Below are 17,991 nucleotides of genomic sequence, written 5' to 3' on the forward strand. Positions count from 1 at the left end.
TTTCGGCACCGAAAACGTGTTTGCGATGTCCGTATACAAGACCACCAAGGACCAAGGGGGAAGTTTTCATTCCCCTTCCCGAAGGGAAGGGGCGGGCCACCTAGAAGGTTACGCCTTCTCTCTGGCCAGGAGATTTGGCGGGGTTTGGGGATTTGGAGAGGTTTGATGTTAAAGGGAAGAAGCTTTGGATTTAGTGGAGTAGGTGTATTTGGCCTCTTGGCTAAGGTGCAGTGTCCGTCCTTTTGCTTTTTATTGATTTCTTAGTGTTACATACATTACATGGTTTTTACAATGGTTTACAATCATTAATTGGTTTATATATATAGGCTTATCTTCTAATGGTGGTGCGGTTGTTGGGGAGGAATAGTGGGGCGATTTGTTGAGAGAAGGAGGTGATGTTGGCTAAGGCGGTGAGAAGGAGTAGAAGGAGCTGGGAGTTTTGATGTGACTTAGGTGGGTGGGCGGGGAAGGTATGGTTTTGGGTTGGGTTAGGTTGGGAGCGGGTGGGTTGTTGAGGAGGAGATCGTGAAGGTTCCACCCGGTGGTGCTTCCCGAAGAGTTGTATCCCTTGTTGAATGAGACGTTGGGTTTCTTCGGGAAGCTGGGGTTGGAGGCGTATCATGAAGGTTGGCCCGCCTGTGCTGTGGATCCTGGTGGCTTTGTTCAGCTGAAGGCCCGTTCGCCGTAGTTCTTGGATTACCAGTTCTGTTGGGATGGCTGGGTTCACGCCTCTGATGACGCAGCTGGGGTTGTTGTTGTTGGTGCTGGGGTCTGGTGCTGGTGGCGGTGCTTCGTTGGTCTCGGACTCGGGAGCTGGTGTATTTGGTCTGCTTGTTTCCATGGTCTTGTTGTGAGTTTCTTCATTTGTCGTTGGCCGGGTAGGACTGGGGAGGGTGGTGGGGGACATCATGATGGGAGTGGAGTGGGCCATGGTGGTGATGGTTATAGGGGTATAGGGAGAGCTGCGGGCGGGAGTGGTAGCCATTGTGGTGGTAATGGTAGTGACTGAGGTGGTAAGCGGATGGGTTGAAGGTTGGGGAGGTGGGATGTACTGCGGTGTTCTTATTGGTGGTGGCTGGCGAGGTGGCTGGGTTCCCGGTTTCCGTTCTCGTTCGAACTCTTTTTCCAGATGAGCTGGGCATGGATCTGTGGTGAAATATTTTCCGGATATGTAGATTCCATTGATCAGTGCCTGGTGGACTTCTTGTGGCGTAGCTAGTTCAATGAGGAATTTATCCGTTGGTAGGCCGTTCTCCAATAGTCTGGTGGCGTTGGTGGGTGCTATTCCATGTCTGCGGAGCAGACAAAGGATTATCTCGTCTGTGGCTGTGGGATCTACGTCATTGAGGATTATGTTGGGCATTGTGAGGGAGGCCGACTTCCTGTTTGGTGTCAGGCCCAGTTTTGCTTTGTTGTCACGGCTAGGGCACTGAGTTAAAGCTGGAGTGTTCCCTAGCCGTATTAAAAGTGACGTAGATCGGTTCTCGCAAAACCACCAGAAAACGACACTATCTCACTTGACTTCCGGACCTATCAGTGTAGCCGTGTTGCCATATTGCACGTCCGAATGGAACTAGGATTTAGATTTTCGATATTTATTTCTTACACGTGAAACACCATAAGATATGCATTATCTGTAGTACAAGACGTATATATAAAATATTATTATGTTCATGTGGCGTGCCACCGAAATCGTGTTCGCGTGTCACCTAGTGACACGCGTGGCATAGGTTCGCCATCTCTGCCCTAGAACATACGAGAAATATTTTTACTAACTTTCTATCCTGTGTAGATATCAAATAATGACTTACACCATCTTGTAGCCCATGATTTAAACATCAAAAGTGCAAATTTCATTAAAATCGGCCCATGGAGTTTAAAGTTATTCCACCGTAGAGAAATGCAATTTTATCAGAAGGGGAGGAAAGCTCATTCAGCTACACAGTATAAAAGAGCAGGCATTTGCCCTGGTAAGACAATTCTCAACTCACAGCAGTCACATAAGCATGTTGTAGAACGCGGATATACACGTTAAGAAACGGACTTATTTACCGCATGGCGGGACTATGCATCAATTATCTTCAATTTTATAGTCCAGTGAACAGTGTCAGATTTAGAGAAATTTTTCAAGACGTGGTAAATCTCACCACTTTTTAAATTATTTAGCAGTGCTGTGATAATAATTTACTTTACATCTTTGATTTTAACTCAAGTGAACCTGACTGTTTGAAACTTGTAATATTCTTCCAGGCAGAATAACTTAAAACATTTACAGCTGATGAACGTGTGCAAGTTAAGGACATTTTTCTTCATAGTTAATGTTTCGTCGCGAGTGCGTAAAGTTGTACTTCATTCTACTCTACCACAATCAGTACTTGTAAATATTCACGAGATCTAACATTTCGTCATTCTGAATAAACTGTGATTTACATGTGAAGACACTTGTAAATATTCTCACTGTGTTATTATAAAATTGTGATTTCCAGTGCAGTGATCAATAACAATTTACTGCCAGACTTTGTACGTGTGCACTTAACATGATACTGTGTTCATCATCTGATTCATAAAAATCTGAAATAGACATGATAATGTATAGGCTTTTGGGCTTATGCCATGTCAAGAAAACATGGTGAAATTCTTGACGTTTCGCAGAGAACTGTGCTCTGTGTCATCAGAAGAAAGTCTCGATTGTCCATGAGAAAAGCTTCTTAAACAATGACTCTTTAAATTTAGACGTTATAATAGAAGTGGAAATGGTATGTTCATTCGCCACCAGATGGCTCTCAGGATGTGGCACAGTGCTAGCGTTTGAAGCGGAAGCTGACCGAACCATCAGAATCAGTCTAAGAGGTTCACATAACATGTGTACATAACATATGACATTGACACAAGCCTGGAATGAAACATCTGGCAATGAGGAATGTACGAATTTGGAAAACACCGAAACGAAATAATAGTAGTGAGGGGACAGGGAAGGGAACTACCTACGTAAATTCTTAATGGCTGGCAACCAGGTATTACTTAATTGATAGCCGGTGTCCCTGTTGAAATTGTTAGGATTTTCACAGCTTCTCGTATAATCCTGGACCTGTAGTGTCTAGTGTGGCTAAGAGCTCGAGCATCTTGAAACATGACATCATAGATGTCAACGATAGAGCATGCTCAGCTATTGCCGATTTGTCTGGTTGGTTGGCAACAATCTGAAGTAGTTTAGATAGGGCACTCAATAATCATTACTAGCCAGTTGAACTTTTTTGTGTTTTTAAATCCAACAAAAATGTGTTAAAACCTGACAAGTGCCTATTATAATCATATCTACCCGTCAATGTGAGATTGGAGACGTAGTTTCAATGTGGGATTGGAGACATGGTTTCAACGCGGGATTGGACACGTGGTTTCAGTTAGGTACATGGAATGTGGTCCCAACGAGGGAGTTGGACGTGGTACCATGGGTGATGACATCACGATACCGGCTGCCGAGGACATCAACATGTGGTTCGCTGAACTGCACATCTTTGCAATCCAGTCCTGAGTTACAGATTACAGGTGATATGAGTGTTTTTCAGACCCTTTTTAAAATTCCACAAACTAACTTATCATTGGTGGAATATTAGAATCAGTTCAACAAACAACTTAATAACTCTTACTGAGAGTCGTACTATTCCAACAGTATTATCACAGTGTTCAAACTCCAATTTATACAGAAATAATAAAACTGAACTTTGTAAAAAGAAAAATGAATTATTTGCAATATTTTGTTAGATTTTAAGTGTTAAACAATTAAAAAAAACTCTAGAAGAGATTCTAACAATTTCAAGTGTTAAATTTTAGAACCTCCCCCATGGTCTGGTACCTTGACGTGGTGGGGAGGCTTGCGTGCCTCAGTGATCCCGAGAGCGATGCCGGCGGGAGCTTCGGCTCCTGGCAGGGTCACCCTTGATGGTAAGGTCGAGGGTGAGGGGCCAGACTAAATGACAGACCTTCAGCTGTAGGTCCTGAAGGAAGAAAATCTTTGTCTCAGGGAGTAGGGAATGAGAACACCATCAGTCCTGAAGTCGCAGCATGGCAGGGGCAGAGGCCAAGAGAGGGCAGCCCCCTCACTGCCCTATAGGGACTGTGGGCCCATATCTCACATGCCCGAAATAACTTCCATGAAAAGTTAAAACGAGATATACACCGGACTGCTGAACCCAATGGCAACATGGCGAGGGAAAAGGATTATGAGATTTGGAACATGGAATATAAGAGGATTAGCTGGAAAGGAGAATGAATTAGTGGCAGAATTCGAGAGAGCAAGACTTATAGTGCTGGCACTGACAGAGACAAAAAGGAAAGGTCAAGGGGTGGATACAATGGTGAACGATCATATACTCATTTATAGTGGAGTTAGCATCAGACTAAGGGCCAAATCAGGAGTAGCACTACTGATCCACAAGAACTTCAGAAACAAGATTCAAGAATGGAAATTCCATACGGATAGAATTCTAACGGTCAGCATACGATTAGATACAGAGATGGAGCTGATGACATTTATTGTGGTTTACGGAGTGAACGACGATGTAAGAAAGGAGGAGAAGGATAGGTTCCACGAAGAGCTCCAGAATGTGGTGGATGACACTCAAGGGGACATCGTTGTATTAGGAGATCTCAACGGCAGAATCGGAAACCAGCCAGAGGGAAGTGGCGGAGCTGTTGGCCGGCATGGTGAGCCTGTGGTTAACAACAATGGTGAGAGGATTGTTGATTTCTGCATTGCCAATAATCTCGTCGCAGTGAACACCATGTTCCCGCATAAGATGATACATATGTACACGAGGGAGGAACCCAGCCGAGATGAGCGCTCCATCATAGATTATGTGTTAGTGAAGAGAGATCACCTCCAGAAGGTGACAGGTTGTCGAGTATACCGTGGCTACGAAATAGGAAGTGACCATTTTCTCTTGATAACTACAATGGAAACAACAGCAAAGGTAAAGAGGAAACAACCTAAGAACAAGAAGCAAGAAAAGATTAAGGTGTACAAGTTAAGAGAGAACAGGGAGGTACAGGAGCAGTTCACACAGGAAGTGGAGGAGGAGTGTCAGAGGATAGAGGAGAGGATCGAGGAAATGGACCTGGAGGGAAAGTGGAACATGTTCAAGAAGATACTATAATAATAATTTATAATTTCGTGTGGCTATTTCTAGCCGAGTGCAGCCCTTGTAAGGCAGACCCTCCGATGAGGGTGGGCGGCATCTGCCATTTGTAGGTAACTGCGTGTTATTGTGGTGGAGGATAGTGTTGTGTGTGGTGTGTGAGTTGCAGGGATGTTGGGGACGGCACAAACACCCAGCCCCCGGGCCACTGGAATTAACCAATTAAGGTTAAAATCCCCGACCCAGCCGGGAATCGAACCCGGGACCCTCTGAACCGAAGGCCAGTACGCTGACCATTCGGCCAACGAGTCGGACAAGAAGATACTATTAGAAGTGGCAAGTAAAGTATGTGGAACAACAAAGGTGGGGGAGTACAAGAAAAGAACAAGCTGGTGGAATGATGATATCAAGGAAGAAGTAAGAAAGAAAAAGGAAATATGGAAGAAATACTTAAGAAGTAAGGATGCTGAGGACCATGAGATGTATAAGGAACAAAGAAAAAAGGTTAAAGACCTAGTGAAAACAGCAAAAAGACAGCCTTGGGAAGAATTTGGACAAAGAATGGAGAAAAATTATAAAGAGAACCAGAAGCTGTTCTTTAGAGCACTGAAAAACGTGAGAAAGGAGAAACAATGCCCTCTAAAGTTTATAAAAGATAAGGAAGGGAAAATCTTAACAGAAGAGAAAGAAATAATGGAGAGATGGGAAGAATATTTTAATGATTTACTGAATGGAAATGAGAATGAAGACAGCCCATGGTCAAGTGAGGAAAGAGAGGAGACGGGGGCAGAAGGAGAACAAGAAGGAGAGGACTTAAGGATAAATGAAATGCAGTTGGCTATTAAACAACTCAAGAATGGGAAGGCCCAAGGACATGATGGAATCGCCCCAGAAATGATTAAGAACTTGGGAAAGAAAGCAGAAAACTTTCTATTCAAGATTATGGTGGAGGCCTGGAGAACAAAAAAGGTACCTAGAGATTGGGAGGTAGCAGTCATTGTCCCCATCTTCAAGAAAGGAGACAATCGAGAGTGCAGTAATCACCATGGCATATCCTTGTTATCAGTGCCTGGGAAGGTCTTCTCAAAGATCCTGGAGACTAGATTAAGAAAGGAGGTAGAGGCTAAACTTGAAGAAGCCCAGTGTGGCTTCCGCCCAAATAGAAGCACGCAAGATCTCATATTTACTGTTAGGATGGCCAGTGCAAAGCTACTGGAGAAGAACAAGACCCTTCATGCTGCCTTTATTGACCTGAAACAGGCATTTGACAGAGTCCTGAGGTCCAAACTCTGGGAAGTCCTAAAGGAGTACGGAGTTAGCAAGTCACTTTGCAGTTCAATCATGAGTCTGTATAAGAACTGTCGGAATTACATGCGCACAGGAAATGTGAGGTCATTAGAGTTCATTACAAGACAAGGAGTCCGGCAGGGCTGCAGTCTTAGCCCTCTTCTTTTCATCGTATACCTCGACCATATTATGAAGCTGTGTCACGAGAGAATCAAGAAATTGATGGTTGGTAATTATCTCATGCGGCCAGTATGATTTTCTGAGCTGGCATTTGTTGATGACCTGATTGTTGTTGCCTCCAGCGAACAAAACCTGCAGCACAACATCAATGTATGGGTGGAAGAGCTTAAGGAAAAAGGTATGGAGGTGAATGTGGACACGACACAGACTATGGTTATCAGCAGGAATGAGGGGAGACACTGTATCATGGTCGATGGTAAACCATTAGAGCAAGTCACCAAGTTCAAGTATCTTGGCTCAATCATCAGCTCAGACGGGAAGATGGAGGAGGAAATAACAGAAAGAATAGGAACAGCAGGGTGCTTTTTTAATGCCATCTGAACAAACTTCCTCAACAAAAAGGAGATCTCAAAGGGCACAAAATTAGCCGTTTACAAATCCACCTTTATTCCCACATTGACCTATGGCTGCGAATCCTGGGTGCTAACAGAAAGAACCAAGAGCAGAATCCAGGCAGCAGAGACGAGGTACCTCCCGAAAGTAGAGAACAAAACCAGGAGAGACAGGATCAGGAATACAGCCATCCGGAAAGTATTGAATATGAAGCCACTGGAGAAAACCATCCAAGAATATCAATTGAGATGGTTTGGCCATGTCCACCGAATGTCGACAGACCGCTTGCCGAGGTTAATGAGGGAGGTGAGAGTGGAAGGAAGGAAGGCTCGAGGAAGACCACGGAAGACATGGGAGGAGGGGATTAGAGAAGCACTGCAGGAGAGGGGACTCTCTGTACGAGAGGCCGTTGCCATTACCGGAGATAGGAGTATATGGAGATCTCTCGTATCCTTGACACCTCATGGTATAAGAGGACCGGATTAAGTAAGTAAGTAAATTTTTAGAAAGTACTTTAAGAAAAATTTCCATATGTCCGAGTGAAAGAAACTTACTTTAAATTAAATAATTTTCCTTTGTTTCAAACAAGTTCAAGAAAGAACTTTTAAGAACTTCTGAAGGAAAAATGATACTTTAAAAGAATTTTTTTTTGGAATGACAAACATTCATTATAATTGATTTGATAGTAACTTCAAGACGAAAGTGAATCCCTTTATTAAAAATAAAATAATTCAGAAAATCAAGTCACACTCAAGGAACTGAATAAATTTTGTCTTTAAAAAATCAAATATTAATTTGGTCAGCGTATACCTTTCTCTATACCTGTTCCATAAGGACTTTTCACCCCTTTGTTGACTCTTATGCCCTTATCCCTTATTCTCTGTCTTTTCACGGTACAATATATAAGAAAATATAAAGGTTCAATAATACTGCCTTGAGAAATTCCCCTTTTAATTATTACAGGGTCAGATAAAGCCTCGCCTACTCTAATTCTCTGAGATCTATTTTCTAGAAATATAGCAACCCATTCAGTCTAGTCATTTTGCCTAGTCCAATTGCATTCATTTTTGCCAGTAGACTCCCTTGATCCTCCCTATCAAATGCTTTAGACAGGTCAATCGCGAAACAGTCCATTTGACCTCCTGAATCCAAGATATCTGCTATATCTTGCTGGAATCCTACAAGTTGAGCTTCAGTGGAATAACCTTTCCTAAATCCGAACTGCCTTCCATCGAACCAGTTATTAATTTTGCAAACATGTCTAATATAATCATAAAGAATGCCTTCCCAAAGCTTCATGCAATGCACATCAAACTTACTGGCGTGTAATTTTCAGCTTTTTGTCTATCACCCTTACCTTTATACACACGGGCTACTATAGTAACTCTCCATTCATTTGGTATAGCTCCTTCATGAAAACAATAATCAAAATATGTACTTCAGATATGGTACTATATCCCAACCCATTGTCTTTAGTGTATCCCCAGAAATCTTACCAATTCCAGCCAATTTTCTAGTTTTCAACTTTTGTATCTTACTGTAAATGTCATTGTTATCATATGTAAATTTTAATACTTCTTTAGCATTAGTCACCTCCTCTATCTGAACATCATCCTTGTAACAAACAATCTTTACATACTGCTGACTGAATACTCCTGCCTTTTGAAGATCCTCACATACACACTCCCCTTGTTCATTAATGATTCCTGGAAGTTCCTTCTTGGAACCTGTTTGTGCCTTAAAGTACCAATACATACCCGTCCATTTTTCACTAAAATTTGTATGACGGTCAATTATGCTCACCATCATGTTATCTTTAGCTGACTTCTTTGCTAGATTCAATTTTCTGGTAAGTTTCTTCAATTTCTCCTTACTTCCACAGCCATTTCTAACTCTATTTCTTTCCAATCTGCACCTCTTTCTTAGTCTCTTTATTTCTCTATTAAAATAAGGTCGGTCTTTACCATTCCTTACCACCTTTAAGGGTACAAACATATTTTGACATTCCTCAACAACTGCTTCAAACCCATCCCAGAGTCTATTTACATTTTTATTTAGCATTTTCCACCTATCATAGTTAGTTTTCAAAAACTCCCTCATGCCTGATTTATCAGCCATATGGTACTGCCTAATAGTCCTACTTTTAAGGCCTTCCTTTCTATCACATTAATTTTTAACTACGACAAAAAGAGCTTCATGATCACTAATACCATCCATTACTTCGGTTTCTCTATAGAGCTCATCTGGTTTTATCAGCACCACATCCAGGACATTTTTCCATCTAGTTGGTTCCATCACTTTCTGAATCAGCTCTCCTTCCCATATTAGCTTATTCTTTCCATATTAGGCTATTTGCCATTTGTTGGTCATGCTTCCTGTCATTCGCATTTCCTTCCCAATTGACATTTGGTAAATTCAGATCTTCCACTACAATCACAATCCTTTCCATGTCGTTTTATACATACCTGATTATCTTATCAAATAATTCTGAATCAGCATCAGTGCTACCCTTTCCTGGTCTGTACACTCCAAAGACATCGATTTGCCTATTATCTTTAGAAATGAGCCTTACACCTATAATTTCATGTTTGTCATCTTTAACTTTTTCGTAGCTTACAAATTCTTTTTTCACCAGAATGAATATTCCCTCTCCCACCATTCCTATCCTATCAATACACACTCCAGTTCCGTGAGAAAATTTCTGCATCCATTATATCATTTCTCAGCCATGATTCAACTCCTATTACAATATCTGGTGAGTATATATCAATTAAATTATTTAATTCTATTCCCTTCTTTACAATACTTCTACAGTTTAATACGAACATTTTTATGTCATCCCTACTTGAATTCACGATCCCTGTAATCTTATCACCACTCCCTAAGACCACCCCGTTTCCCTGAATGTATCTCCCTATTACCCTTCCAAACAAATTTCCTAACATATACGTACCAGTGCAGTTTAAGTGAAGACCATCTGAGAGCTGATCCTTATCTCCTACCCACCCATTAGGATCTAGAAATCTCACTCCCAGTTTCCCACATACCCACTTCATAGTCTCATTAAAATCCCCAATCACCCTCCAGTCAGTATCCATCCTACACAGTATTCCACTGATAACAATCTCCGCTTCCTTAAACCTCACCCATGCTGAATATACCAGATCCCACACATTCCCAACTATGTTGGTACTTATACCTGGTTGCCTTACGTTGTTGGTACCAACGTGAAACACTACCACCTTCTTCTTCCCCTCCTTCTCTTCTACTTCCCTCAACATCTGCCTCAACCTAATTCCTGGATAACACTCCACCATAATTCCCTTTCCTCCATACACGTTCCCCACATGCCTAACAGTGGAATCCCCCATGACCAGAGCATCAATCCTACCAACCTCATTTGATCCCATCCCCTCCTGGTCAGCCCTATCTTTCCTGATAGCTGCAGAAGCTACTTCCTCCTCCGTTTTCTCCCTCCCATGACCCTGTTCCACCTGTCTTTTCCTATCTACTACTCCACATTTCCCTTTCCTACCTTTTCCCTTCCTCTTACTTCAACACTTCTCAGCAACAGTTCCCTGTTCATCTTCCCTCAGTTTTACCTGCAGTGACTCAAACCTATTTCTCACAGACACCTGTCCAGAATTCTGATCCTGAATAGAGCCCTTAGCCTGCAATCTCCTTCCCCTTAGAACCTGTCTTCTACAATTCCCCCCCTTTCCTTCCCATACCTCTTTTACACCTACTGTATCCTGCACATTGTTTGAGAGAGGCCTACCTTGTCTTCTGAGAGAATCCTAATTATCTCCCTCAAACTCGCCAACTCCTCCCTCATACTCCACACCAACAGTTCCTACACTTGCACTCCTCAGCCATTCTTTACTGAAAAAATGAAAAGAAAATGAAAATATAAAATAACTTACTATATGCAAAAAAATGAAAGGAAAGAAATATAGTCTAGGATAGTAAACAAAGATCACACGACAATAAGGTAATTAATATACTACAATACTACTCAGTAGTACTCTATTTTTATCCTACAACACCACAACAGGATAAGAACTGCTGTTAATTATTGAATACCAAAAGGAATACACAAGAATTACACAATTCTAAACTGCAGTTAAGCTTATCCTAATTACAACTACAGAATTCTAGTAAGAGAATATCTACGGATACCTCTACTATACTACACAAATATTTTACATCAGGGAGAGAGAGAGAGAATTATACATGTATTTATGCATTCTTACATGCAACTTTTGAATGAGTGAGCATGTACTTACATTCTTTCAATAATGCGAACAACACGGTGTTGATAACCCACATAATGTAATTCAGCTCGCCCTCTGTACATGAGGTAGATATTCATTGCTACTTTGTCACGGTAACATATATGGTACTTATCATCTTCTGCCTTGATGATACGAGCATTTTCCAGCAGACGACGATAGTCGAAAAGTACCTTAAGATTCATCATGTAACCATCACGTGATAAATAGTCCCATTTGTCAACATCTATGCCATTCAGCTGATTATTGATTATCTGTAAATAATGCATTAATACATCATCTTAAACAATGTTTCACTAAAAATATAAACGAGAATTAAACATTTATAAACAAATCTTGTATGTGCTAGTTTCCCATATTTTGATAATATTGTTGAAGTTAATAGAAGTATGAGGAGTTGATAGCATTTGTTGCATCATTATGGAACTGCTTATGTGAACTGTTCTGATAAAATATACTTTGAATGGTTCAAAAATCGTAATAAACCAATTCTGGATGCTACGATGTAGAGTAAATTAGCAGTCATCCAGTAGTGCCGCTTTACTTCACATTGTTCCAGTGTGTGACCTGGCAATTTGTAAGTGCTCACCTTCTCTGCTTAAAGTTGCAGGATCAAACTTCGCATACTGCTAAATGTGTCAGATATAACACATTTAGTGAAACATTTAAGAACATGTTTCAGACAAAGAGAACTAGAACCTTATCAATTGAAGAGATGCCATCTCTGATATGTCTTCATCAGATGTCCTGTAAATCTCATATTTCATCTGATCTGCCTTTTATTTATGATTCTTTACTCATTTTTATAAGCTACTAGCTACTATGTAGCAGTTGTTGATGGGCAGTTTTTGTACAATTTCACAACAGTAACGCCATATAGCAGAGATGAGTGGCAGCAGAAGAGACAGAGCACGCCTTGCTGTATCCACAAAGACGCACCCAAAATGCTATTAACTGGTACACTTATCGATTTAGAACTAATTAATGACACATCAACACACATAACGTTAATCACTACCATCACAAACAAAACACTACACTCTGAAAACATCAACAAATCTCCGTTTTTAACAACTGCCTTTCACTAAGCACATGGAGAGACTGCAACCTTGAAACAGTTGACTGCTGACTGCTTACATTTGCATGTTAGCCTTAAACACAACACAACTGTTACACAATAACTCCTGTTCACCATCGAGACCGTCTCTTTATATAGGTTGCCTGGCCAGGCTTCTAGAATGGTATGTCATAACATACCTTCTAGTAATTTCTGGAGTGCCTAAAGCCTGGAGATAATGTAAAGAATATTCTACATAGTTCTCGTCTTACCTAGTGATATTCTGGATATTACAATGTGTTGCATAATGGATTATACATCATATATACAAGTAATAATAAATTATATACGGTACGGTACTATTAATTACAGGTTCTTACATTAACTAAACTCACATAAATGTATGTACTGACCCCTTCTTACCGGGCATAGCTCAGCCGGAGAACGAGAGTCCCGAGGGTGGACCGTTCGTTTTCTGGCTTTACTTAATTTTGAAGGCAGGGAAAGATACAAGGACTAGTGACAATAACACACAAATATAAAACAACAGGTTTTGACATTTATTGTGAACTAACACATTTAATATTAACAAAATTGACTAATAATCTTCATTAAAAAAAATTTTATTCTTCTCTGCCAGTTTTTTTTTGTCCGCACCAAGTCTCCAGTTATGTTGGCTGACATTATTCTGTAAAAATATACACCTGGATTAGCCTACTTCTGGCTTAATGAAATTATAACAAAATGAAAATTATTTTGTAGGAGGACCTCCTTTCAATAATTAATTAATTTTAACAAATTAAATGAAAATGAAATTAATCTGATTTCTTTTCTCTTGAATATTAAATAATCATATTCATTCATCTCAATATTTGTTTAACTAAATTATTCCTTCCTTAGGATGTCGAATAAAGTGCCATTTCAACTAAAATTGAAAAATTAATTAAATCAAAATGTTATCAAAATATTATTCAAAAATATGTCTTCACTGGACTTAAATTATTTTGCACTATTGTGCCTGTACAACAATTATTTTCCTCAACCTTTCTCTAATATTTCGTCTGACAACGAAAAATTACTTTTAATATTTTATCTGACAAAAAAAAAAGTTACTTTTTATTATTTCATCTGACAGATGAAAAGTTGTTTTTTAATATTTGACACTTTCTGATAAATTTTTAACATTGTCGGCTTTACAAAATTTAAATGGTGAACCGAGTCCACGGAAATGATCCTTCCTTATTCATTACTGTGTGATACTCTAAACTTTGTTCTACTTAAATAACCAATAAAATTCCTTAAAGGTTTAAATTCAAAAATTTTATGCCATCATAAAGAACGACGCTGATAATCAAGATTCAATGTAGCGAACACGTGGTCTGGCCAAAATCATGGTCAAAGAAATATTACAATACACTGAAATAATACCATTCACACACATAGCATTTACACTAGGGCACATGAGAATTATTTACATGATTTACAGCGAATTCTAGCCTTTGAATATTAATTTCTCATTTTTACTCCTAAATGTTGGAAAACTCTCGATGACGGTATCGGACAAAGAAAAATTATTTTACGTCCCTCTGAAATGTGATGAAGTCTAGGTAATCACTTAACAAAGAAATGAAATTCACAACATTGTCCATGGTAATATCGGCGGTTGATGCCTGAAGAAATTGTCGACTACAAAATTGCACATAGAACAGGTCAAATACAAGCATTCGCCTTAATGGTTCACGAGTCACGACATTATTATTACTCAACAATACATCTACCGATTAACACGTGCTCCACGTGAAGAAATTATGTTCCACAAACGTATTCTCAAAATAAGACTCAATAAATGGATTCACAAGTCACAACATACAGTAATAATCCATCCATAAGTCAATAAACTATCATAAATGATCCGACGAGAATCTGCCATATTCCAGGCTCATATTTACCCTAATTGAGCACACATTAACAATACACACACATAATCAAGCAATATTTAAACTCATGACCCTTAATTATTTATTTAACCCGAGATGAAAATTCATTATTATTATTATTATTATTATTATTATTAGATGTGCGAAATCTAAATTCATGAAATAGGGATTCGACAAAATATCAGATGACACTAACACGCCTAAAATCACACATGAAGAAACTTTTACATAGAAATCCAGCGTAACGCAACATGCCGAGAGTCTGTCCCACATGACTTCCAAAAAAATATTTTCAAAAATTAAATTGTTAATTATCGGTGAGGAATAAATTTTTAAACACTCTAGACTATTAAGTGGGACTGCTAGAATAATCGTAGAAGACATTCACACGTTCTAGCTAACTAATAGAGATCAAAAATCACACACACATGAATGATAAAAACTACCATCTCCCATCGGAAAGAAGAGTGAAAATATTCAAATCTACTGCAAGACTAGAAGAAATATTACCACTAATGAATAAGAAAGCATTATTTCTACAAAGATGAACAGATAAACATTATTAAAGGGTACTCAAATTCATGATGTAACTGGATCTTCGCCGATGATCTGGAACATGTGGTCAGCTCGGCCCGGGGTTGCTATCTCCCCATGGCGAAGATTGCCTACATTTTTAGTAGATCATCGTAGCACCAATATTCCAAATGAAGTAGTTGCAGGCTTCTTCTTCATAACACGACAGCATCTTGATGTACTCGTTCCAGCACGTGGCGGTGTCTTCTCTCTTCACGTTGAGTAGAGGCTGAAACTAACAAATGGTTTTAGAATATGTCCCAGACACACACGCGATAAAATTAAATATGAAAAATACGTAACTTGTAATGAAGGAGATCTGCTAAGCTCGTAGATTCAATTACTAATGATTTAATAAATAAGCATCTTGAAGTGTACAGAAAATATCCCTTCGAAGTTCCAGCATGCAGCAGAGTAGCGCAGAGCAGAGTAGAGCAGTGTAGAGCAGAGATTAGCAGCATAGAAAAGGTTTTTTCTGGAAACACAGGTTTTTATGCATATCCAGGGAAAGGGGTGTGTCACTATAATAGTCCGTAATTGGTTGACGCCTGACGTTTATTTCTAGAAATTACTTCCGCTGGAGACTCGCATATACAGACCGCATGTGTCTTGGTGACCTTGGCTCACTCCTTCACTGTGTCATGTGGACAGCTGATCGCCCGCAGAGAAAAAATCAATACATTTCCCCCTTGGAAATACCGGTTCTCGACCTGCTGGGAGATGTCTCTGTTATACACAACTGGAGAATTTTGTCCGCACTGATGAATTAAAGTCTTACACAGGCAAATGTAATAAATGCTTATTGTAGGCCCAATTTGAAGGGGACATCATACAGCACATTTCATGACATAACCTCACAAACAATGCGATCATAAATAATACTGATACTAATAAGTGGATGCACATCACAAATAATAATAATAATAATAATAATATTAATAATAATAATAATAATAATAATAATAATAATAATAATAATAATAATAATTCGAGCTCGATATTGGCATTATTTACCCATGGGTTAAAGGATATTGTTTTCAAGTAATATCAGTCCATTACACTTGCATCAACCTCATATAACAGTAAACAGTCAGTGTAATTAATGTCCCTTCTCTCTTGCAAAATTAAGATATTCCAGGCCTAGGGAGTCCCTTATTTCCCTCCATCTCTTTTATGATACCTTCCCTCCATCCCACCTTTCATTGAGTGATCCTTCAAGTTTTCGTTGTCATTTCGAGAGTAGCTGATGACCACGTGAATTTTGCACCATATAAAAAACATTACATAACAACCACCATCATTGCTAGTCAACTCAATACCATGACAACAGGAAAATATTTCCTTGACAACGATAGTCACTGTTGATGGATTTAGCAACAGAAATTAAGTTAGTGAATATCTCTATATCATTCATGATTGGAAATTGAATTTTACATCAGTTGTGCAGATATTTGAAGAGGTCAGAACCATAGTAGGCCATCTCTAGAAATCGGTAAAATGAGATAATGCCATCTAGTGGAATAATTTTGCACTCCCTATCTGTCATGAAAGTGGTCTATCTCCAATAAGTTTAATTCGTTTAATATTGTGCCTTCAAAATATTAAGCAAAATAAATTGCCTGCTTATTTTAGAGCCAAACTAGTCTAAATCCTCGCAGTCAATCTGAACATCCCCAATAGTCACGTGACGTAGCCATACATCATGGTGGACACTGAGGCAAGCAGCAGTAAAACATAAGATGTAGAAATACTTAAAATTGGATTAAAAGTGAAAATTAATGCAAAACACTTTTCTGTAAATCAAATGGTACAGTCTGATTTTGTCCAAATAAAAGACCTAGCAAATGGGTTATTAGTTCATAAGGAAAATGTTGATGGGAAAAGGGACAGTAGTTAAAAATTAAAATGTGTCTGATTTAAATCAGGATATCCATTTCAGGGGCCCAAAAGATGACCTGGGGGAGTCCCTGCGAATACCTTGAGACTCTGGCAAAAAAAAAAAAAAAAAAAATGGGGGGTGATATGCGATTATAAGAACTCAGCAAGAGAGTTCTCTCAGCCTCTGTCACCTCAATTCTCCAACTTCCTACCTTCACGTGGTGCCCCTGTTAAGCCGAGCAACTCACTGGAAGGTTGGGTAACTAACCCCAGTGGGAAACTGAGTCTGTGAGCAAACACGTTTTGGAGGTCAGTAAAAGGCAACAGGAAACCACCACTATAATTTTCCCTTGACAACACCATTGCTTTGCTTAATCTTAAATTAACTTCTGGATGAAGTTCCCCATTCCGATTTCCGGAGGGAACAGGATTGAGAGAAGCATCACAAAGAGATCATCAATGCAAATAGTCCTTGCACACAATTACGAAGCTTGCAACATGGAATGTTCATGGCCTATTACAGCCAGGAAAGCTTGCAATGATTGAAAGAGAAATGCACTAACATGATTTGGGCATACTAGGACTCGGTGAGTCACAATGGAAAGGATGTGGTAATTTCATTACCAACGGAGAGAATACGGTGTACTTTTCAGGGTGTGAGAATGAAAACTGGAGTGGTGTCGCTGTAGTTGTTTCGAAGAGACTATCCAGTGCTGTCTTGGGATATGAACCCATTTCTCATAGAATCATCTGCATTAAGTTTAACTCTACTCCTTGTAAAATCAATTTGGTTCAGTTTTATGTTCCTACATCAGCAGCATCTCTGGGCGAGATTAACAAATTTTATGAACTACTAGAACATGTCATCAAGAAAATACCAAACAAGGAAATGTCAATAATCAAAGGTGATTTCTATGTTAAGGTTGGAGACACTGACAAAGAGAGCCACATGAGGTCTGTGGTTGGACACTATGCCCTGGATGAGAGAAATGAACGAGGTGAGCGCTTATTGGATTTCTGTGTCAACAATGATTTTGTTAATTGTAATACACTCTTCCAGCATCATCCAAGACGTAGGTATACATGGGTTCCTCCAGGTGATAGGACCGGAAATCAGACTGATTTCATCTTGGTGCGACAACGTTGGAGGACTTCCATTCTAGACTGTAAGACCTTCCCTCGAGCAGACTGTGGCAGTGATCATATTATGCTTGACACGAAAAAAAAGAATCAAACTCAAACTGACCAAGAAGTTATCA

General features: G+C 39.5%; 1 protein-coding gene across 4 annotated transcripts in view; it reads right to left on the reverse strand.

Moving 5' to 3' along the window:
* fal (falten) overlaps positions 1–17,991 on the reverse strand; it is a 641,611-nt gene that overhangs the window by 221,530 nt on the left and 402,090 nt on the right. For all 4 annotated transcript variants that reach the window (XM_067141683.2, XM_067141684.2, XM_068226329.1 and 1 more), the window contains one exon: positions 11,282–11,541. In XM_067141683.2, the coding sequence (XP_066997784.2) occupies positions 11,282–11,541 (260 nt within the window). The remainder of the gene's footprint in view (positions 1–11,281; positions 11,542–17,991) is intronic.

The sequence above is a fragment of the Anabrus simplex genome, chromosome 2 (assembly GCF_040414725.1).
Source record: "Anabrus simplex isolate iqAnaSimp1 chromosome 2, ASM4041472v1, whole genome shotgun sequence".
Lineage (NCBI taxonomy): Eukaryota > Metazoa > Arthropoda > Insecta > Orthoptera > Tettigoniidae > Anabrus > Anabrus simplex.